This window comes from Electrophorus electricus, chromosome 25, assembly GCF_041902795.1.
Source record: "Electrophorus electricus isolate QZ-2024a chromosome 25, ASM4190279v1, whole genome shotgun sequence".
NCBI lineage: Eukaryota > Metazoa > Chordata > Actinopteri > Gymnotiformes > Gymnotidae > Electrophorus > Electrophorus electricus.
The window spans coordinates 13,852,501-13,880,000 of record NC_137521.1 but is presented as its reverse complement, the minus strand read 5'-3'; the positions used below and the strand labels follow the sequence as shown (position 1 = coordinate 13,880,000).

General features: G+C 46.3%; 2 protein-coding genes across 7 annotated transcripts in view; one reads left to right on the top strand and one right to left on the bottom strand.

Moving 5' to 3' along the window:
* The first annotated feature begins 1,524 nt into the window (after window positions 1-1,524).
* mllt1a (MLLT1 super elongation complex subunit a) lies at window positions 1,525-16,723 on the top strand. 3 transcript variants are annotated; one of them, XM_081707404.1, is made up of 12 exons: window positions 1,525-2,188; window positions 5,693-5,873; window positions 6,312-6,394; window positions 7,705-7,848; window positions 8,732-8,944; window positions 9,431-10,054; window positions 10,290-10,377; window positions 10,960-11,071; window positions 11,343-11,442; window positions 12,133-12,201; window positions 13,613-13,684; window positions 14,266-16,723. In XM_081707404.1, exons 1-12 carry the CDS (start codon window positions 2,177-2,179, stop codon window positions 14,392-14,394), a joined length of 1,827 nt encoding a protein of 608 aa, XP_081563530.1. In that variant the 5' UTR covers window positions 1,525-2,176; the 3' UTR covers window positions 14,395-16,723. The 3 variants fall into 3 exon arrangements, with proteins under 3 accessions (XP_081563530.1, XP_081563529.1, XP_026888335.2); XM_081707403.1 differs by having other exon boundaries at window positions 1,528-2,188; window positions 10,287-10,377; XM_027032534.3 differs by having other exon boundaries at window positions 1,535-2,188; window positions 8,732-8,857; window positions 10,287-10,377.
* Window positions 16,724-17,128: 405 nt separating this feature from the next.
* acsbg2 (acyl-CoA synthetase bubblegum family member 2) overlaps window positions 17,129-27,500 on the bottom strand; it is a 20,288-nt gene continuing 9,916 nt past the window's right edge. For all 4 annotated transcript variants that reach the window (XM_035521824.2, XM_081707402.1, XM_081707399.1 and 1 more), the window contains 11 exons: window positions 26,860-26,948; window positions 26,250-26,370; window positions 25,856-25,936; window positions 25,598-25,747; window positions 24,262-24,438; window positions 22,410-22,591; window positions 21,194-21,436; window positions 20,752-20,969; window positions 20,392-20,531; window positions 19,592-19,838; window positions 17,129-18,907 (listed from right to left, as the gene is read on the bottom strand). In XM_035521824.2, the coding sequence (XP_035377717.1) occupies window positions 18,792-18,907; window positions 19,592-19,838; window positions 20,392-20,531; window positions 20,752-20,969; window positions 21,194-21,436; window positions 22,410-22,591; window positions 24,262-24,438; window positions 25,598-25,747; window positions 25,856-25,936; window positions 26,250-26,370; window positions 26,860-26,948 (1,764 nt within the window). In that variant the 3' untranslated portion in view covers window positions 17,129-18,791. The remainder of the gene's footprint in view (window positions 18,908-19,591; window positions 19,839-20,391; window positions 20,532-20,751; window positions 20,970-21,193; window positions 21,437-22,409; window positions 22,592-24,261; window positions 24,439-25,597; window positions 25,748-25,855; window positions 25,937-26,249; window positions 26,371-26,859; window positions 26,949-27,500) is intronic.

The window sequence follows — 27,500 nt, the reverse complement described above, 5'->3', positions numbered from 1 at the left end:
GCATGTGTGAGGATTTTCACCATGATTAAGATTTTAAATGTATGTGTCATAAAGAAATCTGTGTTTTAATGGATTTCAGTCATTTTGATCAGGGCTTTGAACTCTGTGTATTGAACTTTGAATACTGAACTTTGAATACTAACTTTTGAATTTCTTGATAACATTCGCTAGAATTTGATATGGAATGATGTGATTTAGGGTTTAGGACCCCCTGTCTTGTTTTGGTTTTTAAATTCTGGGGTTTTAAACACTGCAGTCTTTGTGCATTCCACTCCTGTACTATCCATGAACTGTTGTAGTGGCTGATCTAAATGTGTTGTTTAAAACACATCAGTACATAGAACGGTTGTCTTTGTGCAATTTTACTTTTAATAAAAATAGAAAAATAAATGAATGATGAAAATGCCTTCAGTCCAGTTCTCTGTTTGACACATGCAGCTTCAGCAGAAGAATACAGATGATAAAAAGGACTGAACTACCTGTTCTTGTGTATATCATATATATGTGTGTGTTTTTGTGTATATCTTATCTATCTGTGTTCTTGGGTATATCTTATCTATCTGTGTTCTTGTGTATATCTTATATATCTGTGTTCTTGGGTATATCTTATATATCTGTGTTCTTGTGTATATCTTATATATCTGTGTTCTTGGGTATATCTTATATATCTGTGTTCTTGGGTATATCTTATATATCTGTGTTCTTGTGTATATCTTATCTATCTGTGTTCTTGGGTATATCTTATCTATCTGTGTTCTTGGGTATATCTTATCTATCTGTGTTCTTGTGTATATCTTATATATCTGTGTTCTTGGGTATATCTTATATATCTGTGTTCTTGTGTATATCTTATATATCTGTGTTCTTGGGTATATCTTATATATCTGTGTTCTTGGGTATATCTTTAACACCTTTAATCCGTTTAGTTAAAGTAGGAGTACATGCCACTGGATATATCAGGATAAGCACACGTATGCACCAGTGCGTCTCAAAGGTAGATCAAAAGCAAAATATGCAGACTGTCAGAAGTCTGGGAATCAAAAAGTTATTAGACAGAATGCCCACAGCAGGGGGCAGAGAGAAAGAAAGAGTGAGGAACAGAGCCAAAACACTTCTCCTGTCACACACAGGTGGTCTGCTAATCACACACCATCTTTCCCACAGAGAACACACACACGTGCACATGCATGCTTACACAAAATCACATCCAGTTTGTACAGACAGGGACTCCAGCGGTGACACCACCCTTGGAGACACACTTCTCCAACCACTGCTTCTCCTGACAGATTGAGTGCGGAGTATGTGTGGACCAGGCCAGCCGCCTAAACAGATATCTGGCTCTGTGACTATATGCACTGTGTGCATTCGGTGAGCTTTGATTTGAGTGCCAGGGGTCAGTGTTTCGGTTCAGTGTTCCATCTGTTAGTGTCTGAACCCCCTGAAGATCTGCTAATTTAGCAATAGACATTTTAATAAAAATGATAACCTATATAGATAATGTAAACCTTAAATACACACACACACACACAGAGAGAGAGAGAGAGAGAGAGAGAGAGAGAGAGAGAGAGAGAGAGAGAGAGAGAGAGAGAGAGATTCAATTTAGACTTGAACAATAAAACACTTCACAGTAACATTAAACTGCTTCTGGCACATGGAGTGCAGCCTAATTTTAGGGGCAGTTGTTTAAGGTTTCCTTGCTCCTAAATAATTTATTAAATTTCAAACAGTTTGTACTAAACTATTCATATAATTAAAATAAATATATTTGGGAAAAAATGGTCTATCATATTCAAACTATTATTTTATGTGAGCTCTTAGAAAATACTGGCTTGAATCCTACATCATTATCGTATTACAATGGTATAAATACTATATGAGTTTCTCATCCGCAGATAAACACAATTACAATTCGGGCAATCCCTGATTGTCCACCAGTAATCGTCGCCCGTGGGAAGTCCCGCCCATTAACGACTGCAGTTGGACGGATGGCAACTGGTTTAACCTCGGCGCTTCCTGATTGGCTGGAAAAGTTGTCTGTTTTGGTGGCAGGCCAGGAGTCTGGAAGGGGAGGGGAGCCGTCTAGCTTCCGGTTTTGGGCTGAAATTGACACACAATGAGTCTGGAAGAGCGACGGAAAAGCTTCTGTAAATAAACAGAGCCGCCGCACCGGAGCAGCATGGAGGACCAGGTACCGCCCGCCGCCCGCCGCTCGGCTTCTGAACGCCAAACATGTGGCTGCGTGGAATTCCACGGCAGGCACGGGGCTCCACTGGGCTCGTGAACGGCGTCGGGCGCCTTTACCCCGGAGCGCTGGGCTCGAGCTGGCTGCGCATATTCCAGCTCCATCGGTATTTCGGCGCGTGCAGTCCGCGGAATGGCGAGCTGGTGCGTTCGCCCGCTCCCACGCTAGACAAGGCACAGTCTCGCGGGTCGCACAAAGGACGTCTCGGCCTCTTACACCGACCGGGCGCACCAAACGCGCGCAGGACACGGGCACGTTTAAAGCTGCGCGTGTTTGCGTAGGGACCGTGGACTAGGCGTGCACGAGCGGGTGTAAAGGCGCCGGTTCAAAGGACCGCACGCAGGTCCGGGCGAAGGGGAGGAGGGGAGCTGGAAGCGGGAATCCGTCTCCGTACGGAGCAGTTAAGTGGCGGTTTTCCGTAAAACATTAGAGGCCAGCCGTCGCTCCACGAGCCTTCAGCACTGGTAGCACTCGCGGATGTCCTGCAGCAGCCCGCTGTCCCGCGTCTCGTGAGACTTTTAACGGGTTGTTCCGCTGCTCCTTTATTTAAGCCGGTAAACATTACGCCGTAGCCACGCGTGTCGCTCGGGTTGGTTCCTGAAGCCGAGATTACACTTCTTTACCAAATGACACCCCTAAAATTAAGTTGTGCAGTAGCATCATAAAAAAGACGACAACATTCTTTCTTTGTTTCCACACACACTTTTCAGCGCGTTGCAACCGCGAGACGGAAGAGAATTCGGTGGTTTAGGGGTTGAAACGCTACGCGCTCAGAGCCTTCGAGGGTCTGTATTCCGGTGCATAAGCGCGCGGGCTTCGGGCATCCGTCGCCGGGTTTTCCTGATGTCACAACGAGGAATTCCAGAAGGGAAGGGCCATCCCTCCAGCCTTTGTGAGAGCTGTGGGAAACCCTCTGCGGCAATTAAAGGGACAACATCGTTAGCCATTTATGTGTAATATATTTGCAATTATATATAAAAATAACACAAACCAAAGAATCCCATTTATATTTAGATATACTTTTTAAAAGCCAAAGTAAAGCATGCATGACGCTGTATTTGTCTACATGAGATTTGTGATGCATCCTCAGTGATTCTCAAATACACTTTTACACAGGTTTTTAAAAATTATTTACGTCCAATGCCAATATAAACAAAAAGCTTTATTGTTTATAAGCTTCGAACTAAAAGCTTTAATGCTTTTAAATGTTAGATTCAGGACCTTTTAAATCTGTGCCAGTAACGGGTTTTTAATTGTCATGGAACTAAACATTCACAGATGAATTTATGAATCTATGAAGCAGCCTCACGTGCCCAGGAGCTTTAAAAACGCTGCAGTTCTAGTCCTGCGGCTTCCTGTGGTCTCCAGCGTGCAGCAGGGTAGCTCCACCCACTCTGCGGCCCACTTCACTCGGTGCTTTTAGTCTTGTCAGGTGTCCCTCTGATGTCTGTGATCTTATTTTTAGTTCACTAAATACACTCCTGACCTTTGGCATAAACAGGAAGTAAATCTGGGAAAGGTGACGCATCAAAAAAATCCCTGCGTCATGCGGTCTGCAGAGTCATTGCTAGTGTAATGTCTTAAAATGTATTATTGGATTTTAGAGCGATAGTCTCACCACTCTCTGCGTTCTCAGCCTTTAAAAACCACTAGGAATAGACCAAACCCTTACTAGGTAACACTTTTTATAAACATCAAAGCAGTTTTGAACAAGGAGACATCCTGCGAAACAACCACAACACTGAGCATCTCTTACTGAAGCGCTGGGAGCTGTGTGTGAGGGACGATTGCTAACCAGACTGGTAGTTACTCTCAGCATTAAGAGAATATTAAAGAATAACAGTTCTGTTGCTGTCTGGGTTTTATCATGGCTGTTGAGCCCGTCAGCCGTAACGTCCCTAGCTGATGAGGGGTTGTTTTGGTTTTGCACACGAGCTGCTTGGTGGGTTGTTAATGGAGGCAGAGATGGAGACACTCTGAGGGGTCCTTGGTCTTGAAGCACCCCTGCCCTGCAGGGTGGTGGGCGAGCAGAGCTGTGATCCCTGCCCTTGGCTCTGCTGCGCTTTTTGCCCCATGCGGGTCGCGATTTGACGGCAGGCTTCTGGGTGGTTCTGTTGCCCTCTGTATGAGTCGGGATGTTTGTATGTGGGCGTAGCAGGCTGCTGTCGACGGCGTGTGTCTCCCTCTCGGTGCGTCATGTATGACCACGTGTTCTCAACGCTGCGTCTCCACATGGCATCACTCTACTCAAACCAAAGTGTGCGTGTGTGTGTGTGCTCGTGCTGATGCCAAGCAGTATGAGAGCTCTGTAGGAGGGTTTGCTCAACGTGGGACACAGTGTCCATCTCTGCGGGGAAGAGTGTGTGTCTCTGTGAGGCATCCCAGCACGGGACAGAGCGTTTGTCTCTGCAGAACTTCCCCGTACGCGCGACAGTGTGTCTGTCTCTGCGGGAGCTGTGGGTGGGTTTGGAGACAATCTCCTCTGTCTTTAAGAGCATTACAGAGATGGAACGACAGGACAGGACTGACGCCAGTGAGAGAACTGAACTCGGCTTGGCCTTCTGGCTTTCTCCCTAGCGCCCCCCTGTCTCTCCCCTTCCACTAATCCGGCTGCTGGATCTCTTCCCATCTCCGTGTGCAGTAGGTGAGCTGTCCCAGAGCCCAGAGTGGTGGGTGTAAGGAGGCGCCTCCTCCTTGTCTGGCGTCTCCTCTCCTACCGAGTCCTTCCTCCTGGGGGGCTTCAGTTCTGCATGCTGGCCAGCTTGGCAGCTGCATGGCACAGGAAGGGAAAAAACACCAAAGTAAATAACTGCATAAATATATCTGTAGACCTTATTGTTATCTCTTTATCAATGTTTATTCCTCTTTATCATTGACGATATGGTGCAAACTCAACTACCATTCCGTTATACACCACTTGTGCCTCAGTTATTACAAGACATAAATTTGTAATTTATTTCTCACCTTATTATTTTTTTATTATTCCAAATGTAACATAAATATAACAGGACAATAATATTTTGTTATTCTAAGCTTTTGGCCAACCTTAGAACCAGTGTTGGAAGATTAATGTGTCGGGAATCACTCAGGATTTGACCAAGGCTGCTTGTTCATTTATACGTTTACCTTCATATTTCTGTGTTTGTCGGACCCTTTTATTCAGAGTGACTTAGAGCTGCCTTAAAGTGTGTGAGGAGCGTAGCACGGTAGATTTGGCTGCCAGTAACTTATCAGATTCGCGAGACAGAGATGCCAGTGGTGTGGGGGTACAGAGGGTCACTGGGAGAGGAATGACGTAGTACGGTACATACAGTACAGTCAGTTACACACAATATATTACAATATATGTAGCAAAGGACTGGTACTGCACAACTCCTCTAAGGTAGAGAAATGTGGTGAGACTGAAAAAGGTATGTGCTCACAGAGCTGGGTGTCTGTGTCTCTCTCTAGTGTACCGTACAGGTGAAACTGGAGCTTGGCCATCGGGCTCAGTTGCGGAAGAAGGCCACGTCTGAGGGTTTCACTCACGACTGGATGGTGTTCGTGCGAGGTCCTGACAACAGCGACATCCAGCACTTTGTGGATAAAGTTGTCTTCCGCCTGCATGAGAGTTTCCCCAAGCCCAAGAGAGGTGCGTTTCCCACCTAGCCGCTCCTAGCCTGACTGCCCCGGTTCGGTTCCGTTCGGTTTATCGTTGCATCTGTGCATCGCTTCCTCAGAACCGTCAGCTGCAAGAAAACACAAAAGAAAGACACCTCCATGTAAAAAGGAACAACAGAGAACTGAAAGGAATCTGAGTGCAGTTTTGAAAAGTCATAAAAGACTTTTGTTCAGAGCTCCGCCTTGATTCCTTTCTGTCGTGCCTGTAGCATTCTGACAGCGGTGACTTTGCAGTGGGACTATGTCTGATCACAGTGTAGCGTACCTGACCGAGACGACGAGACTATTTTAGTAAGGCGTGTCGGGCAGTGGACTTCCAGGAATGAGGCTGGAAACCCCAGAGCTCTGGGACCCTGTGCCGACGTGAGCTGTGGAGCTGATCCTGACTGTGCTTGGCTGTTGATTGCAGTGTGTAAGGAGCCTCCGTATAAGGTGGAGGAGTCCGGCTATGCTGGGTTTCTGATGCCCATAGAAGTCTACTTTAAGAATAAGGTAAGAGCACCTGGGAAACCCTGATGCGCTCTCTTTCTCTCTCTCTCTCTCTCTCTCTCTCGCTGTCTTTCTCTCATTCTCGCTCTCTATCCATCACACTTGTTTTCTAACATCATTGTCTCTTCCTCCCTCACTGCTGATGTCGTAAGTTTGTTTGGTGGTGTGTGTTCATGTCGGGTGCTTATAGGGATGTGAGGCATACCCGTGTGTGTGTGTGTGTGTGTGTCAGTAGGGAGGTGCCTCTGTTTGATAACCCGTATAGTGGGTGGTCAAGAAAACGTCCTGATCACTGCTGCACTCGTCTGCCAAGCGTGTGACAGTATCAGCTCTGGCAGGTTTACAACAAATATAATTAAAAAACAAAAAAGCCCCCAACAACAAAATAAAGCATGAGTCACATTCCTGTGGTCCTATGCTGAGTTTCAGAATGTTCATTTATTTATTGCTTCATTCTGCTTCATTCATTCATTTCAGTTTTCTTGTCCAGACTTTATAAATCCCAGCTAGTTTTCAACTTATCTCATGTGTATGGAGTAATCTCTCTGTTTGTTTGTGTGTGTGTAGGTACTGTATTATTTGTGTGTGTGTGTGTGTGTGTGTGTGTGTGTGTGTGTGTGTGTGTGGGTACTATATTATTTGTGTGTGTGTGTGTGTGTGTGGGTACTGTATTATTTGTGTGTGTGTGTGTAGGTACTGTATTATTTGTGTGTGTAGGTACTGTATTTGTGTGTGTGTTTGTAGATACTGTATTATTTGTGTGTAGGTACTGTATTGTGTGTGTGGGTACTGTATTGTTTGTGTGTGTGTGTAGGTACTGTATTATTTGTGTGTGTAGGTACTGTATTGTGTGTGTGTGTGTGTGTAGGTACTGTATTATTTGTGTGTGTGTGTAGGTACTGTATTATTTGTGTGTGTGTGTGTGTGTAGGTACTGTATTATTTGTGTGTGTGTGTGTGTGTGTGTGTAGGTACTGTATTTGTGTGTGTGTGTGTGTGTGTGTGTTTGTAGGTATTGTATTATTTGTGTGTGTAGGTACTATATTTGTGTGTGTGTGTAGGTACTGTATTAATTGTGTGTGTGCATGTAGGTACTGTATTAATTGTGTGTGTGCGTGTAGGTACTGTATTATTTGTGTGTGTGCGCGTGTAGGTACTGTATTAATTTGTGTGTGTGTGTGTGCGCGCGTAGGTACTGTATTATTTGTGTGTGTGTGTGTAGGTACTGTATTGTTTTGTGTGTGTGTGTGTGTGTGGCAGCATAAACATGCGTTTTTGAGTTATGTCATTAATCTGAATGATAACTGACTGCAGGAGGAGCCTAAGAAGGTTCTGTTCAACTATGACCTTTTCCTGAACCTGGAGGGCAACCCACCTGTCAATCACCTCCGCTGTGAGAAGCTCACCTTCAACAACCCCACCCGAGACTTCCGCCGCAAGCTGGTCAAAGCTGGGGGGGTAAGTGAAGCATTCTGGGGCTTGGAGTTTTCTTGGCAGAAATGTGTGGCACATATTGTGAGTTTGTCCTATAGTAACTCTCTTAGCCTGGTAACTCATCCCACGTCCTGTTACCCCGTATTTCATCTGTTACATCACCTTTCCTGAATGTGTTGGCTGAGTCTCTGTGTGACCTTTATAATACAGTTTTCCTGGTCCATAAATGATAGCAATTGTGGTCGTATAATAGTGCGTGGAGTGGGTACATGGGGTGGGGGGTATTTGGGGTATTTGTGTTCAGCCCACAGGTTCACCAGGTGGTGTCAGGGACTGAATTTCATCTGGGAAATTGTGAACATCTTGTGAATTTTGTAATATTTGTGAACTCTTAGTGAATCCTTTTTAATCCACCTTTTTAGTGGAGACTAGCACTAGTGAATATCCTGCAGTTGTTTTTCCGCATCAAGGTCTTGTTAATGAGCTGAGTCAGCTCTCCAAAGTGTGTTGTGCTAACTATGCTAAAGCTAATTAATGACTTTATACCATTAAATGATTGCTGGTTGGCTGGGAACTGAGAGACAGCAAAGTTCAAAGTTCACCAGCTAACAGAGCTGGATCAGCTCAGTAACACAGCTGTGAGATAGATGACTAGAAGTGCTAAGTCCCTCCCTCTCTCCCTCCCTCTCTCCCTCCCTCTCTCCCTCCCTCTCTCCCTCCCTCCCTCTCTCCCTCCCTCCCTCTCTCTCTCCCTCCCTCTCTCTCTCCCTCCCTCCCTCTCTCTCTCTCTCTCTCCCTCCCTCTCTCCCTCCCTCCCTCTCTCTCTCTCTCCCTCCCTCTCTCTCGCTCTCCCTCCCTCTCTCTCTCCCTCCCTCTCTGTCTATCGCTCTTTCTCCCTTTCTCCCAGATCATTGTAGTGCCGGAGGGGGCAGAGGTCGTGTCCCGTCCGAGTCCGGACTACCCCATGCTTCCGACCATCCCCCTGTCTGCCTTCTCCGACCCCAAGAAGAATAAAAGTTCACAGGGTTCTAAGGTGTGTCCCAGCAGACTGGCCCCGCCCAGCGATCTCTGTCTGTCATTACATCTCACCGTGCCAAGGAAATATCTGCCACGCCCACAGGTGGGGCTGTTGCACAGATTAGATTTCACCTTTATTTTGTTAACACCAAATAAATCAGAGCGCTCCAATCCAGGACCAGCTCATGGGCTTTCACTTCAGATCCCACAGAAACCTCGTCCCCGTCCCTTGGACTGTTGGACAGCAGTGAAAATGTGTGTCCTTCAGTTATCTACTGCTAGTCCTGCACACACACACCTCTCCTTAAGATTTGGAAGCAGAGAGGCAGAGTTGTAGTGAAAGAACCATTAATGTTGAAACTGCCCCACTGAATATTAGCCATAATTCTCTCAAATCAGCAGGGGGACTTTTGGCAGTTGGGGTGTTTTTTAATGCTTTAATTGTAGTCTGTGCACCTGTTGTAAAGATGGAGGGATGGAGATGTAGTTTGTTGTTTGATTCGTTGATCAGTGGAGTGTGGACACATTCTCTCTCTCTCTCTCTCTCTCTCTCTCTCTCTCTCTCTCTCTCTCTCTCTCTCTCTCTCAGGAGCTCATAAAAGAAAACAGTAGCAATTCTAAAGCTCCCAAACCCCACAAACTGGCCAAGGAGCATCGTGAGCGACCTCGCAACGACTCCGACAACAAAGCCTCATCCAAGGGAGAAGCCGATCGAGACGGCGGTAGCAGCAAAGGCAGCCGCGAGCCTTCCTCCTTCTCTTCCTCATCCTCGTCGAAGAAGCCGGAGATCAAAGGAAAAGAAGAAAACAAAACGGTGCCCAAGGCTGCCTTCAAGGAGCCCAAGCTGACCTTGAAAGAGCCCAAGATAGAGGGCGCGTCCCCTAAAGGAGGCGGGGCAGGGGGCGGGGCCTCGTCAGATACCAAGTCTTCCAGCAAGCGCCCTTCTAACGCTGATTCGCCCAAACCTGGTATCAAGAAGCCCAAAAAGAACATAACAGAAGGGCCAAAAAGCTCAGGGGGTGGGGCTTTCCCTGGCACCTCCCCTCGGGTCTCTTCCTCTGCCGCCCCACCTGGGTACGGAGAAAAGAAAGGCTCAAAGGAGCGTGCACGTTGGGCAAAGGGCAAACCTGACACGCAAGACATCAAGGAGCCGAAGAAACCGCCTGAGACCGATGACTCCAACTCTGACGACGAGGTCTCGTCCAAGTCTGAGGTCAGTGCGAGGTCGTGCTGTCCTGCAGCGTGTGGGTTAGGCTTCAGAAACGTGATTTTATTTTAAAGTGTGTTTTTGCACACACTTGTTTGACATGCACTAACAGCACCACTAAAGCTGAAGAATCTCTCTCTCTCTCTCTCTTTCTCTCCCTCTTCCCTCTCTCTCTCTCTCTCTCTCTCTCTCTCTCTCTCTCTCTCTCTCGCTCTCTCTCTCCCCCTCCTTCCTACAGCAGTCTGCTCCCTCGAGTCCATCAAACTCCAGCTCCAGCTCAGACTCCAGTTCAGATTCTGACTTTGAACCGCAGCAGAAACAAGGTCAAGGTAATCCAGGAAACCCCGCGTATCCCACTGATCGAGGCCCCGCCCATCCTTGCTCTGTGACTCTGTCCATCGCACTGTCAATATCTCACCAATAGATTCCACACCAGATTCTCTTAATTGAAACCCTGTTTGTTACCCATAAGTACTGCTGACCGGGCACTTTAATGGCTGTGGGACATGGCTAATGTTTAGTTTGTAGCTGTTTTCTCTCTGGTCCAGACATGTCCAGATCTTGCTCATAGTTGACACTGTCCTCCTGCTGTCCCTGCCTGTGGTTCTCCACTTCATCACACTCTGAAGTCCTGCTTTTCTGTAGTCGAGCTCTGAGCAGAAGTGTTTGGGTTTGGGTGCCTGGAGCTTGGAGCAGATCTCCACTACATGTTGTTTTATTCATCTAGCAACTCTGATACCCAAGGTTGCTTTATTAAATGGTTTTTGTAAGCAGTGAGGAATTGGAGAGAAGGGTCTCTTTTGAATTGGTGCCACGACGCTGAGTATGTTTTGTAGATCATATGAATTAGGGACGTTTGTGTTGATGGAGTACCATAGATCTCTCAGGTCGTGATGTACTGGACCCTGCAGGGCCCCTGCGCTCTATGGTAGAAGACCTCCAATCTGAAGAGTCCGACGAAGATGACAGCAGCTCTGATGAAGAGACACCTGTCAAGAACAACCCACCCAACCGTGACTCCAGGTCTCTCCCCCCCCCAGCCCCCCCGTTCTGTTTGTCTGTATTGGTCTCTTGGATGATGAAGAATCTTTGTGAAGAAGTGTCTAGTTGGTCTGCTGTAAAAAGGACGTTCATTCCTTTGCTGCAGTTTCTATTTTCTGTACTTGGTTGAAGACTCTAAACAGGATGTTGTTCACTGCTGTAGTTTTGTAGTTCCTTCTTCATGTTCAGTGCCATAACATTGCTGTTCCTTTATTGAAGGTATGCAGCTGACCATTGACCTTATCCTTCCTAGACTAAGCTTGGACAGCGAAAGTGACAGCAGTGATGGGGCCCATCGTCCAAGCCGAGACCCGCCTGTCCTGCCCCCCAAACATGCGCCCCCCAATAACAAGGTGAACCAAGTCCCTGGCGTCCAATCGGTGGACAGTTGATGTCCAGTTAGCACACAGTTGGTCCAGTTTATTCTTGCTCGTCTGCGGTCTTGTCATTTACATTTTGTCTGACTTTGCTGTCCTGTAATGGGAGGGCGAGGGGTCAGACTGTGACCTTCCACAGTCGTGATGTCCTGAACTTCAGGGCACATGCACAATACCTACATTACAGATATTAGCTTGATCTCTAGCCTGATATGCTCCACCTAATACACATTACAATTTATATTTCCCCATCTGATGGTCCAATTAATGGCCTTTTGGAAATAACAAGAAAACTTGTATGGAGTATGAAAAACCTGGAATGTAAACAGACAACAACAAAAACAGGAGTTACCATCTCAAAATGGTCTGGAATGTCTACATGATTCCAGCTGGAGAGCGATGGAAAACGTGTGAGTGATGATGGCTGAGACGGTGAGCTCTCCCGTTCTCATCCTGAGTGTGTGATGCTCATAAGCTGCTGTTACCCAGTGATGGGTGGGGGGGTAGCAGCAAGCTTCTGGGCGTCTGGAGGAATGTGGCTCGACTGGAAGCTACTGGTCTGACCAGCAGGAAGGAGTCTGCTAAGAGAGACCGTACAGGAAAAACAGGGTGCACTGAGTCAGCTCGGAATGAAACTCTCCTCACTCGACTCTTTCTTGTTTCCAGGTAGCAGGCAGGAAAAGTCCAGACGCCTGCCTGAGGCAGGAGAAAGCTCTGAAGAAGGTCTACGACAAGGTAGGAGAGCAAAGCCCCATAATGCCCCGCTCACACCCCTTTCTGACCCTTATTGTCTTGCTGCCACACCAGCGAAACACATGGTGTACCTCCATAGTTCCTCCTCAGGGTATTGTGGGTCTCTCACCCTAAACAGGGCTGTACCTGACCTGCAGTGTTATACCATATACACTACAAGAAAAAAGTATGTAGACACCTAACCACCATCATATGAACTTGTGCATCCCATTACAAAATAAGGGTATTGTGTTCTAGCTGCAACTCTCTCCCTCTCTTTTATGGTAATAACATCCTCTGCTCTTTTGGAGCATGTATAAGGTCAGTCGCTGATGTTAGAAGGCTGTCGGGGGGTTCCTCCACACCAAACTCTAGACTGGAAGCAGATCACTGTCTACAATGTCCTTGTGTGCTGTAGCATTAACATTATGCTTCACTGGAATAAAGGGCCCAAACACTGAAGACCAGTCCCACACCAGTATCCCTCCTCCATTACTGTACCGTTGGCACTCTGCACTCCAGGAGGTCATGTTCTCCTGACATCTGACAAACCTACATTCGTCCATCAGACTGCCAGATAGTGAAGTGTGAGGCATCACTCCAGAGGACACGTTTCCACCGTTCCATAGTCCAGTGGTGGCGTGTTTACACCACTCCAGTCGGCCCCAGGCACTGCTCATGGTGACCTTAGGCTTGCGTGCAGCTGTTGGAAGCCATTTCATGACGTTCCCAACACACGTGGTTCTTGTGCCGCTGTTTGGGACTCTGTAGTGAGGGACACCTCAGGGGTCGGAGGACACTTCAGCACTCTGCAGTCCTGCTCTGGGAGGTCACACACTCAACCTCTTATTGACTGACCTGCTAATCCTTCATGCTTCATGTCAGAATAATCCCACCTACATCTGACCAGGGCAGAAATATCAAGAAGTGAATTACGACAGAGCCACATGTAGACACGGAGCTCTTCTGTATGACCTGTTCTGGCTGGAACACCTGAGCACAATAATTATGACGGATGTCCACATACTTTTGGTCATATATTAATGCAGATGAGCGGTGACGTGCAGTCAGGTGTATGAGCTGGTTCAGCTGAGCTCACGCTCGTGTTAATGTGGGTTCTGTTCTCTCTGTTTTAGTTTTCTTTCTTGCTCAACCTTCATAACTTATTTTGGTTTGAGCTCCTGAGTAGTGTGATGCTCGCTCGTGCTCTCTCGCTCGCTCGCTCTCTCTCTATCTCTCTATCTCTCTCTTCTACCTTTTACTTCCTTCCTTTCGCTCCATAGCCCCCATGTTTGTTTTTGTTTTTTTTTTGCTCTCTCACACACATACTGTTTGTGTGTGTGTGTGTGTGTGTGTGTTTGTGTTTGTGTTTGTGTGTGTGTGTGTGTGTGTGTGTGTGTGTGTGTGTTTCCAGGCCTATACAGAAGAGCTTGTGGATCTCCATCGCAGGCTTATGGCACTGAGGGAGCGTAATGTCCTACAGCAAGTGTGTATACGTGTGCACATACACTGTGTGCTCAGCGTGCAATGGAAGATATGAGTGGTGGAATTTGTAAGCGTCTGCGGTGTGTGTCTGTGCGCGTGGGTGTGTTGATAACGGTTGATATGAGTGTTGGAGAGTGTTAAAATGTGGAGGGGAATGTGTGTATGATTGCGTATGTGAAGAAAGTGAGACTAAAACAACCATGAAATTTCTTACTAAACTTTAGTTTACTTTTAACGCAAGACGGTGTAACCTACAGACCAGGAGGCACTTCAGTGGTCCCTTTCTGTGTCTTACCCATTAAATGTTAGTACAGTTACTTGGTTAATTATAGCCTTTGGTAATTGTTGGTACTGGTGTAGATGGTTAATTAAGAGCATTACAATATTGGTGATGACCAGTCAAAAATGTTTAAAAATGTTTACTGGGGATGTTAAAAAAAATTGAGATTTATAATTGTTGTGGTTGTTGATAGAAATAAATGAACTGTAAACAAAAAAGTGAATTCTTTGAAGAGATGAGTGATGTATATAATTCTAAATAGTGAATTAATTTGGTTTTGTTTCTCTCTTCTCGCCCTCCAGATTGTGAACCTCATTGAAGAAACTGGTCACTTCAACGTCACCAACACCACCTTTGACTTTGACCTGTTCTCATTGGACGAGTCAACTGTCCGTAAACTGCAGAGCTACCTTGAGGCCACTGCCACGTGACAGGAAGTTGTTGTTTTCAGGGGTGGGGCTTGCCCTCATTTTAGGCTTTGATATTGAGGGTGGGCTCAAGGTTGCAGCTAGAGGAAAATAAACAGTGGATGAATGAGGATGAAAGCGGAAGTGTCGAGGTTGAGAATGAAGAGGCCCACAGCGCAAGAGGAGATGGGGCCTGACGGGTTTTGAGGACCAAAAGGAGAAAGAAACCACTTTTCCTTTGCACTGCACTGTAGTGTTGGTGGGTGTGGCTAGAGTGCCGTAAACCCCAGGAGGCGTGTCCTACGTGTATCTTCTGTTAACACCCATCTGCACCACTTTTCGTTTGCTTGTGGAAACCTGGACCCCCCCCCCCCCCCCCCCCCCCCCCAGCTGCTTCTCGTCACTTCGGTCTGAGTGTTATTTCGCGCGCTCGTATGCGCGCACGTATGATTGTGTTCTTCCTCTGCACGCTGCGCTCGTGCATTGCTCCGCGCGCGTTAACTGCCTCTGTCCCTGCTCCTTTAGCATGCGCGTGGTCTGAATTCGCTTCCAAGCGCGCGCGCAAAGCAGTCATGCTCACAGCAGACGGCGCCACCTTTTGATATTTTTGTACGGACGTCTCTTTAGTGTTATCCACGAGGCTACCATGTGAGGTGTGAATGTATTCGCTGTCTAGGGCTCGTGCTTCAGTGCCTTTAACAACCAGCCTACTGCCTGCGCTCGGGAGGAGTTATGAAGAGGCGCGTTGCCCTTGGCGACGCGACCGCGGCACAGAAATCCCTCTTTTCTTCCACGTGCGGCACTTAGAAAACTAGTGATTCGCTCTCAGCGCCTTTTTATTTTTATCTAGCAGTCTGAAACGGGTCTCCCAGTTTTGCCAGTATGTATTAATGAACATGGATTCCGGTAGGCGTTTTTTAAAATCCTTGAATACTGTACATCGTGCAATGCGGGGACGTATTTGATAATCGTGTTTAGGTCTTTGTGCTGAGGTGTTTGGAGGAGGGGTGACGGATAACGGCCAGCGCCTGTTACTTGCCCACCGTAGCCGCCTGAGGGGCTTTGAGTTTCGTTGTTTGTAGTGGGTAACGTTTCGCGTGGTTCTACCACCGGTCTTCGTCGGTTTCTGTTTCTGGTCGTTAGCGTCCTAATGCTAATTAGCTTTAATGGGCTCATTGGCCTGACCTTCAGCTCCGAAGCCCTTTACCTTGATCTGGTGTGTGAGAACAGGCGGAACCCCGCTTCGGTTTGCCTTTGTGTGTATGGGCGAGAGAGAACCTGCAGATGGTGACAGTGACCTAAACTCACACACTCTTTTCTCTCTCTGTTGGTAAGCAACCATTTCTCCCCTCTACTCTAGCGTGCGAACTTCTGATCCCTAGGTTCGAGTTTATGAACTCTAACCTTTGAACCGGCCATTTAAGGCCATAGAGTGTTGAGATCACGGAGGCAAAGTGGGTGGGTCATATTGAGCTGAATAATGTGAGGAAAACCCCCAATAACCCATGACTGGTCGGCATTTCAATTTGTTTTAGTTTAGATTTTTTTTGTTCTTCTGTACCTCTGCACTTTTTGGCTGTGGTGATTGAAATACTTAAGTAATTATCTGAACTGTATTTTTAAAACTTTTATACGATATTTACATCCAATATGTCATTTAATTTTATTATTTTTGCGTCGCATGTTGTGATTGCAGACCGAAACGTGGCCATTAGATCTTAAGACTGTTATTTCAGACCGCTTGTTTCTGACAGTTTTTTGTCAGCCAGTATTGGCGAGTTATGTGTCTGTGGCAGCTCATCGTCCACAAATATGGAACAAAACAAGCTCGGTATTTTCCGTCATACTGTGCATCGCCAGTCGCCCTGTATTCTGTAGTTAGGAGCACTGAACACTAATTCTCCGTCAGTATTATGGACTCACTTGGACATGGACTTGTCCCAGAGCGGAAGGCTACAGAACAACTCCACTTACTTTACATGTATACAATAAACAGGTGAGGTCTCTTCTGTGCTCATTTAAAAGGAATGAAAGAAAAAACTGAAGGTTGGTTCTTCTCTTCAGTATGGAGGCCGCTGGCGCAGAGTCAGTGCGGTCTCCGTCTGGTGATGTGGGTGGGGTCGGACAGTGGGCGTGGTTTTGGGGTGGTGGGCGGGGCGGGCAGGTATTGGGTTTAAATGTGTTCTGATGACGTGCTGTGACGTCTCAGTCAGAACGGAAGACCAGCTTGGAGTTACAGTGCCACCATGTGGTCATTTAATGCTACTTAAAACGAGCACGAAAGATGTTCCTTTTTATGTTTTTATTTCATAAAAAAAATCATATAATTAATAAACTCGTTGAGTACTGTCAACGTTTTTTTTTTCTTGTTCATTTTTCAGGCCTAACAGACAAGGGTCAGCTCTCGCCGGGACCACCCAGGTCCTGTTTATACTCCTAGATTGAATAGAGAAATACATATTTTGCTCCTTTTCGTTATGCACATTTTTAAAATAAGCGTTTCTCATCTGTATAACGCAGTTTGAAAATGGTCCTTAATTACTCAACGCTTTTTATTAAGTGGAAAGTGTGCTTTGTGCAAACTTATGTAAGTGGGAAATGGACGTTTTCATGGGAAAATTCTAGTTTAAAACAGCCGGATCAAACCTGCCTAGACAAAAATCAATTTGTTTTTACTATGAAGGGCAAAACAGATCCTAAAACAACCCCTTAGCACTGTGTTTCTGTTTTTTCTCCGTAGACGGTGCAGGAACACATACAAGGGAGCACTTTTTTATTTTTTAGGTCAGAGTACACACGTGCACGCACACACAGGAACATATATAGGATACAGGATATCCGATGACCTGCACGTTTTCCACCCTCCCTGGGCCAATCAGCTAAAAGTCACCAATCAGAAGTGGCAGCCTTCATATAGTGCAGTAGCACAGGGACACGTTTGTGAGTCTCTCCCATATAAATAAGATGCAATCCAAAGGCCTCCCTCCACTTTCATAATCCTTTACATTGTTTCCTACATTTGAGTATATATTTCTTTTACGGATTTTAGTGGTGAGGAATGTGATACATCTTCCTTATTTACAAACCACAGCAAAATTTCATCCTTGTTTTCTTTAAAAACAAAGCTTAAAACAGTACCTCCCACCTCTGCCCAAGACACTTCCATATCACACACACAGATAGCAACAGAAATAAAGGAAAAAATTAAATCTGAAAAAGCTTCAGTGTTTCCCATTTTAATAATGAGCTTTACAGACTTATTCCTCCGACCTAATGAACATCTCATGACACTCAAAACCTCCCCTCACATGCACTTCATAGAACTGTAGTTGTGTGTGTGTGTGTGTGTGTGTGTGTGTGTGTGTGTGTGTTCAGGTTTAAATGTCACAAGAACAGAGCTCAGAGCACAGATGGAGGTCAGATAAGCGCAGAGGCACCTGTACGGCAAAGCAGATGAGCAAACATGCAGAAGGAAAAAAAACAGCAGCAACAACCACTGAAAACATATTTACAAGATCTAGCAAGTTCACAGGAATTGTACACAAAAGTATTGTGAAGAAAAACACATGCACAGGCATGATACACCATTCAAACACAACCATACGTGAATACGTTTGGTTAACAAAACGTGTGGCAGACATGGGATGGTTTCATGGTCAGAGGGTGTAATTCACAAAGCCCACCCCCCACCCCCCCACTACTGATATTAAGTCCATGGAACTACACCAGCACACATGAGAACAGTACACACAATAAATAAAGGTGCAAAGACCATATGAAGACTAGTTAAATCCCTCTAGTAGGACACTAGCCATCATGATCACCACCAAAGGATGACGCACATTAAGCCACAGAATTTCTTTAAAAATTCAATCTTTCAGCTCTCAGCGGCCATTGCCGAACATACAACTTCAACTGAGATGACTGATCTCAGATCAGCCCACTTTCTTCATATATCCAGATTTATTGGCATAGAAAAGCTCTTTCCAGTTCTGTTCGTTTACTTACTTTGGCATAAATAACCAAAAATAAACAACAAATATATAAACGAGTGAATTTCCATTGTCTTAACAGGACCCAAGCACATTATGGATCACTGCATCTTCTGATACTCAAAAACTGCAAAAAACAACAATAAATCACAGGTTCATAAATCATAAAGCTTCTTAACAATGGCTTTGCTGTGAAAGCTATTCCTGCTTTTCTTTTTAAATTTACCCACAGAAAGGGGAGGAAGAAAAAAAACAAACAAAAAAAAAAACTCCCCCCAGGAAGGAAAACAATTACCTGAAATAAAAGATAAAAATGTGTTATGCTGCAAGAAAAACTCTACATAGAATACACTGAGGCCTCTGTATGAGGAGCAAGACTGTGTGTGTGTGTGTGTGTGTGTGAACTGCATGGCTCCCGTTCTCTGGGGTCTACTTGGAAGGGGGATTGTCAGGAGTGCTCGGGGTTGGGACCTCTTTGTAGAAATGATCAATCTGCTCTTTGTACATCTTCATGACAACGAGTCTCTTTAACTTCATAGTAGGACCTGAGGGAGACGCAGGGGAGGGTTTAAAGATGAAAAAACGTATTGGACAATTTCACTTTACAAACACAAAACATAATTCCAAATCTCAATATGACCCAACATGGCTGGAGCAGAGCACATCTACCCTTACTGCAAAATATGCAACATCATCATCGCCTGGGAGACGGCCAGTGACAACCTCCCTGCTCCTCATGTACACACACCCCTATACTTTTTGCTAAATTTTGATGTTAAGTAGTTAAAATACCTTGTTAATGTATTATTGATTTGTTAAAGTTACATTAAAACTATAAACCTCTGTTATTTTATCATTATTGGTGGTGCTTATATTAGAGAGAGATATTCCACACTTGCACCTCAGAACAGCTTGACTTTTCCTCTTTCAACTTTTGCTCCATGGTCCTTTTTTTCAACTCAGAAAGCCCAGAGACCCCACAGCCTTAGGACTGCACCCTCCATCTCATGCCCTCTGGGATCTACACGTGTCGACACCCCTGACTCCGCCCACCTATCAAAAACCCTTATGCATCTCCTACTGCCTCTGTATGATGCTAAATAATGATGAAACTTAAAATAATAATTCAAGCTGTTACTTCCTGTCCAAAGAAAGAAACAATTTAGATGAAAATAAATGGTATTATTATTGTCATTATTATGAGTCCCTGGGAGTGTGCATCCACCCACCGAGTTCTCCTCCCTGGATGGAGAAGTCTGTCTCCAGCACCGTGAACTTCTGGATGCGCTGGGCGTTAGAGGTGGCCTTCTCATTGACGCTGTTGATACCTTCCTGGATTGCGGCGTGGACAAGGCGGTCTCGTCCGCCCGCAATCTCCGACACACGTGTGGAAGTGCTGCCCAGTTTCCGACACCATTCCACCGCTTCTGGGGTGAGTTCGTCCTCGGAAATGCCCGTGTCGGGGTTTACCTTGCACTAGAGGTGGGGTGGGGTCAGGGCGAGAGACAGCACAATTTCAGTCTTATATCACCATCATTATATATCAGCAGTAAATCTGGGCAACACACAATTCAGTCATTTTTAGGATTATCAGATTACATGCGTATAGATTTTAAATGACATTAATTTGTTCTTTATGACTTGCTCACACCAGGGGGTGCAAGACAGACTAGTAAAGGGAACAGCTGAGGACCGGTAATTGCCAAAAGCAACCACTAGGCGGCAATAAACAAACAATGGAGTGCATTAGTTTCTCACATGGTCTGCAGGCAATTATGTTGCAAGACAATGAGAAGAATTAGTCCCACTAAGCACCCCCCCCACCTAAAGTGCAGTGATAGTGCAAGAGACACTAATGTGTTTGAGTCCTTGTGTTTTATAGCGTCCTCTCCGAAGCACAGTCCGATTGACATTGACCCATCTCTCTCTGGCAGCTACACCAGCAAACAATGTTCACACCTCAGCCTTGTACAGGACACGCACGTATCGATACTCTGCTCGTTACAGTTGCGTTGCTGGGGTAACGCACCTTTAAGGTGAGCAGCATGGAGAGGAATTTTTTCTTGTCTCCGATCAGCATGGCATTACTGATGATGGGCACAGCTTCCTTTACCGCGTCCTCGATGGGCACAGGGGGGACGTTCTCTCCTCCAGCCGTTATAATCAGCTCTGCCCCCCCCCCCACACACACACACACACACAATTAAACAAATAATAATACTATTGTCCAGGTTAGACAATCCACTTTGTATCAAAACAAACAAAACCAAAAGGGCCATGTTTTGGCTCTCGGGTACCGAGGACACGCGCCCTTTACCCCGACTCAAGCCATCGAGTTTCTCCACTGCGCCTCCTACAGGCACAGAGGGCCGACACAGAGGGACGGTACCTTTGATACGACCCGTGATGAAGAGGAAGTCGTCGCGGTCAAGTTTGCCTAGGTCGCCCGAGTGCAGCCAGCCGTCTGTGTCTAGAGCCTCCTCCATCTTGTCAGCCATGTTGAGGTAACCCATGAAGACGTGGCGGCCCCAGAAACAAACCTCGCCGATGCCCTCCGCGTCCGGGCTGGAGATCTTTGTTTTGCATCCGGAGATCACCTTCCCACAGCTGACACACAGACATACACACACATGAACCTGCTTTATCGACAAACACTGATAATGGATCTTTTTTATATATATATATATATATATATATATATATATATATATATATATATATATATATATATATATATATATAAATAAAAGCAGCAAAATATATGGATGGATGGAACGTGCATGTACATTTGCGTGTGTTTGGAAAGACAATGGGCGAGTGTGTGTGTGTACCTGGTCAGTCTCTGGGCATCCTGCCGTGAGATGGTGTGGGGTCCTGTGCTTTCGCTCATACCGTACAGTTCGAACAGTGGGATGTCCAGGCTGAGGAAGAACTGCAGCGTATCCGTGGTGATGGGCGCGGCGCCCGTGTAACACCTGGTACAGCGATCCAAGCCCAGTGCCTTCCGCACCTTCCGGAATACCAAGCGCTTTGCCACACGGTAGTTCAGCGGATCGTGCGCCATCGGACTGTTCCTGGAAGACAGAAAACCATCATGAAAACTATAGAGCGCTGCTCTTACTAGCTAAAACTCATGGAGATTGGCTCTGAACACATTAGATGAGGATGTGTGTATGCGCCCACTGAACAAGCGAGTAGACGAACACTGTCATGCCACGTTTATCGTAGTTCTAGGCGTTATTAATTCCGGGTTTTGTGGAGGAGGACAGGTTTAGGTGTTTGCGTTAGCTCACCTGTCCACACAGATGTTTGTGTGTAATGATTTGCTGATATACGGCAGTGCTATGATATGGACGCACACGGATCCACGAGTGAAGAACGCCACGCTTAAGAAAAACAGTTTAGCTGCTAACTGGAGTCATTTAGCCATATATTTGATAATATACCCATTTGTGTATTTTGTGTATATGTTCTGATTATTCTCTTTTGTATGCCTTAGGACCCCCCCCCCCCACCACACACACCACTCGCTGTTACCAACAGCCGCCGCTCCCCCAAAACCCTGGCCGGAAGGAAGATTCAAATTCATTAATTAAATAATTGGTGAATTGACAGACTGATGTGTTGACTGAATGTGAGGTTACAGAGTACAGCTGTGGAACCTGCGACAGCCAATCAGATTGAATCAAATTCCCGGATCCCAGACGATCTACCAGACTGAATTATCTTCGGTTTGTTTTGATGGTATAGAGATGCGTGTGATGTGCATCTTCTCGGTAGAATATTTACTCGTGTGTGTATACACACACACACACACACACACACACACACACACACGCACACGCGCACGCGCACACGCGCACGCGCACGCGCACGCGCACGCACACACGCACACGCGCACACGCGCACACGCGCACACGCGCACACGCGCACACGCACACACGCACACGCGCACACGCACACGCGCACACGCACACACGCACACGCGCACACGCACACGCGCACACGCACACACGCACACACGCACACACGCACACACGCACACACCTCTCCATTTTGCTGAGGTTGGTGTGCAGGCCGACGTCCTTGGCCCAGGTCGCGACCTTCCTCCGCACGGCCGAGGACTTGGCACCCACCACCTTCATCTTCTCCTGCATCTTCTCCCAGACCCGAGGGACCCCCATGAAAGCTGTGGGCCGCACCTCCCGCAGGGTGTCCACCAGAGAACCCTGGGGAGGAGAGGGTTAACGCGCACATTCATTCATTGGCATTCAGAATTTTTTTTAATAAAATCTATTAGGGCTGTCAGGCAATAGCACAATTTATTGCAATCACATTTTTTCTTAGGACCAAGGCTTTTAATAACGGATATTTAAATGTAAAATAAAAGGATCAGTGTATCAGCACAACAGAATTGTAGCCATGTTCAAATACTTTTATTTAACTGTACCTTTTAACACAGATGGTTTCTTACTGTTCTCTTGGCCTGATGGCCATGATTAAATCGTCTGATAGTCTTGCGACATTTAACCACTGTGGCGGAGCGAAATAGCTTCACGAGTGCTGTCAGAGTGGAGTTCACCTTCCTGTCAGATTTCAGTCTTGTGCACCATGTAGAACATGCCGAGCACATGACCTCTGCATGGTTTCATGTCCGTGTTATTCACAGGGAATGGAAACAAACCCAACCTGCCTTCTTTAATCGGTGAAGTGCACAACCCACCTTGCCACATGACCAGCGCCACGGGAAGTTTAAACAAAAAAACAAACAAAAAAAATGTTAAAAATCACATCTAACTGTTAACATGTTAAAAATATTTAAAACTAACTGCAACAATTAACGTGTCCATTCTGACAGCACTAAATTATCTTAAAAACATTTCTCAGCATGACCGACCATGATGGGGAATTTGATCCTTGACAACACCTTGATCTACTTGCTCAACCATGCAAAGGGGCGGGACTAAAAAGAAACTGGAAGACATACTCAGTCCTGCAGTGTTACTGGTGCGTGTTTGTGTGTAAATGTGTGTGTTTGGTGTGAATGGGTGGGGGTGTGTACTCGAGGTGTCACATCCTGTGAGAGGCGCGATCTCTCATTGGTGCTCCAGAAACATGTTAGCTCCGCCCCTTACAACCATGACCATACAGGAACGTGCATCAGACACAACACCCTCTGTAGAAGGGCCGACACACACACACACACACACACACACACACACACACACACACACACACCGAACACACACACACACCGAACACTCTAAACTATGGGCACAACAACTTTATACAGCCCCTTTCTGATACAGAAATTAAGATCAAAAGTGCTTCACAAAACAGCAAATCAACATAAATGTGTGATGACATGGTACTTCTTGCCTTGTACAGCTTGCAAAATCAATCCCAAACATACATGTGACTTCTGCAGTCATACTGAAGCCAACGTGTGTCATCATGGACCTCGTGACAGACGTGTTCATGGAAGCTAGCATCCGTGTGGCCCTCTAAACAGAAGCCAGGGACCGCAACATCATGTGAGCACCCTGTCACGTCGCCATGCTGAAGACCCCCGAAGACCCACAATGTCACGTAGTTATCGTACCATCATGCTAAAATAGTCCCCGTCCCCCCGATTTCCAGGCAGCTGTGTTTTGAAAGCATGCTCATTTCTCACATAGAGCTCAGGGAGCTCCTAGTGAGAGCTGGGGAACATGTAGTGAGCTCAGCACTGGTTACTAATGGTGGGATTATATACACAGGTTTAGTGGAGTGAGATTAGGGAGGAGAGAGCCGCTGAAATGAGGATGTTGTGCAGCAACTTGGTAACGACTCAAAGATTAACCAAGCAGACAGTAACTTAAAAAACGTCTCACACACACACACACTCACACTCACACACCTTCAGGGCATCTGGCTGGGCGAAGTAGGTAGCCCCGCCCACTCTCATAGTGATCCAGATGTCCACCATCTGGGCGGCGACATGGCTAAGGGGCAGGTAGCTGACCACCATCTCCTGAGACTGGTCAGCATCTGTCAGACGGACGTGATGAGCCGTCGCTAGTGCCGTCCATGTTAGCTAGACCCAGAGAGCGAGCGAGCGAGCGAGCGAGAGACAGAGAGAGCGCAATTTAATCCCTGCAAAAAAGAATTGTGTATATATGCATGTACAGTCATAGCCAAGTCTTGAGACTGACAAATTTTGGTTTTCACAAGTTTTACTGCCTCAGTTTTTTTTGGCAGATGTTTATATGGCATAGTGAAGTCCAATTTTAAGCATTCCTAGGTTTTTAAAACTTTTTATTGACAAATACATCCACTTTAAGCAAAGACTTGATATTTAGTGTTCACCCTTCTGTTTTAAGACTTCTGCAGTTCACACCTTGGCATGCCGGATATCGGCTTCTGGGCAAAATCTTAACTGATGGCAACCCATTCTTGCCTAATCAGTGCTTGGAGTTGATCACAGTTTTTATTTGTGCACCCTCTTTTTGAGGAGAGGCCACAGCCACAGGTTCTCAATGGCATTGAGTTCTGGGGAGTTTCTTGGCCATGGACTCACCAAGCCACTCGATTATCATGTTTGCCTTGCCTTGTGCTCCGTCATGCCAGGAAAAGCATTGTTCATACCTAAATTGCTCCTGGATCATCAGGAGACGTTGCTCATGGAGGATGTTTTGGTACCATTCCTTATTCATGTCAATGTTCTTAGGCAAGATTTTGAGCAAATCCACTCCCTTGGATGAGAAGCAACCCCACACATGAATAGTCTCAGGAATGCCCACTGTTACCATGACACAGGACTCATGGTAGCGCTCACCTTTTCTTTCCAGATGTCCCAAACAGTCTGAAGGGAAAATAACTTTACCCCAGACATCTACAGTCCAGTCCCTGTACGTCCTGCAGAATATCAGTCTGTCTTGATGTTCTTCTTGGAGAGAAGTGGCTTCTGTGCTGCCCTTCTTGACATCAAGGCATCCTCCAAAAGCCTTCGCCTCACTGTGCGTGCAGATGCACTCACACCCGACTTCTGCTGTTCCTGAGCAAGCTCTCATCCAAGGAAGTGGGTTTGCTCAAATTTTTTAGTGTCGACCCTTCGTTTTTGGCATGTGTGCACACGCACGTGTGCATTCATGCGTGCGTGTGTGTGTGTGTGCGCACGCGTTTGCGTGTGTGCATGCAGGTGTGCACATGTGCATGCGTTTGTGTGCGTGCGTACACGTGTGTCCATGCCTTACGTTGTCGTGACTCAGCATGACCCCTTTTGGCTGTCCTGTGGTGCCCGACGTGTAGATCAGGGTGCAGCACTGATTGGGCTTCTGGGATGCGATGACATCATCCAGCTGGGTATCCGGCTCACTGCGGCCCAGCTCCATAAACTCCTCCCACTTCAGGGAAAAGCCCCGCCCACCAGCACAAAACAGCGGTGAGAAACCGCCCACCCTAATCATCATAGGTCATTTCTAGCCAAAGCCATGCATGCATCGGTTTCCTACCGTGTACAGGTTGGGTTTTTTTTCTTTGAGGGCATCTTTGTACTGAATAATGGCCTTCAGGTGGGGCAGCTTGTCTTGGATCTGCAACAACAAAACAAAACATTTTACAAACTACACCCTCACACCCCCAGACAACCATAGACACACACCAAGACAGACCAAGACACCACCATCAACCAGCCAGAGGTGTGTACACAAGACATAAATCAAATGTAAAGTTTCAAATCAACAGTGTGCAATCTTTGATTTGATTGGTCCAACTCATACAGGATGTATGAGGAAACTTCAACTGAACTTCAGCGGGGAGAGAGGGGTCATAGGTGATCGCCCCCTCCTGCCAGCAGGTCGCTGGAACAGAGTCGTGGGGCAGAGTGTCAAAGCAGCCTAGATGTACCTGCAATATCTTCTGCAGTTGCTTGTGGTTCTCCACCACCAGGACATTGGCCTGGCAGTTCTCAGCTACATAGAGACATGCCTCCGGCGAGTTGGTGGTGTAGATGCCCACGGCAAAACCACTGTTGACACAGGAGGCAACGGGTGGAGTCATTCAAATGTGTCGTAAAGGCACAAGGAAACAGAACTCGCACATTTCAATGGCTCTTAAAATAGCTTGGGTGCCTGAGGAGGGTGGAGTCATGAGATTTCAGCAATACTAAACAGCAATACTTTGGTCTCTCTCTCACACACATGGAAATTGAGGCTAGACTTGATCAGATAAGCCACACCCCCAGGTTAACAGAGGCAAGTGTCCCAACACCACTGATGACTCTGCGTTCTCCAAATGATCAACATGGCTTGACAGGACACAGACAGGACACTTCTATGCACAGCTCCTCAGGTCATATTCCAGCGTGACAGATCAGAACACAGACTGGCGTGATGTTCTGCGCTGGGTCAGGCTGATAATACCAGTACAAGCCCAGAGATAAAGTCACATCCACACAGCAGGCTGGCCAGAACACGGTGTAGATATAGAATTAATGCATACACTCACACACACTCACCCAGCTAAAATGGCTCCAATGTCAGCGATGAACCACTCAGGAGAATTGAAACCCAGGATACCCACTCCATGGTAGCGTTCCAGCCCGAGCTATAAAAACAGAACACACACCGTTAGGACATGGCCGCATACACACACACAGCCCAAACTATGTAAACAGATAACACACCGTTAGGACATGGCTTTGTGCACACATGTACACAGTAGTATATGGGTCATGTCTTCACAACTGATGACTTTTGCAAGTTCTTTGGTGACCAACATGCACACCTTTGGTGACCAAAACACACACACACACACACACACACAAAAATCTACTGACGCATATCATTTTACATTTACAGCATTTAACTGATGCCTTTATCCAAAGTGACCTATAGTTCTGACTGAACACAGCATGAGTATTTGAGGGTTAAGGGTCTAGCTCAGGGACCCAACAGTGGCAACCTGGCAACCTTCTGATTACTAGTGGAGTACCTTTACCACTGAGACAGCACTGCCCTAATCAATATATTATGAATGCATTAAACCAAACTACTTTCATATTCTGAAGAAAATTTCAAACTAAAAATGTACAGCAAACAGGAAGGACCAGAAACATCACCCTCGGCTGCATCACACGCACGCGTGCTGCACCACTCC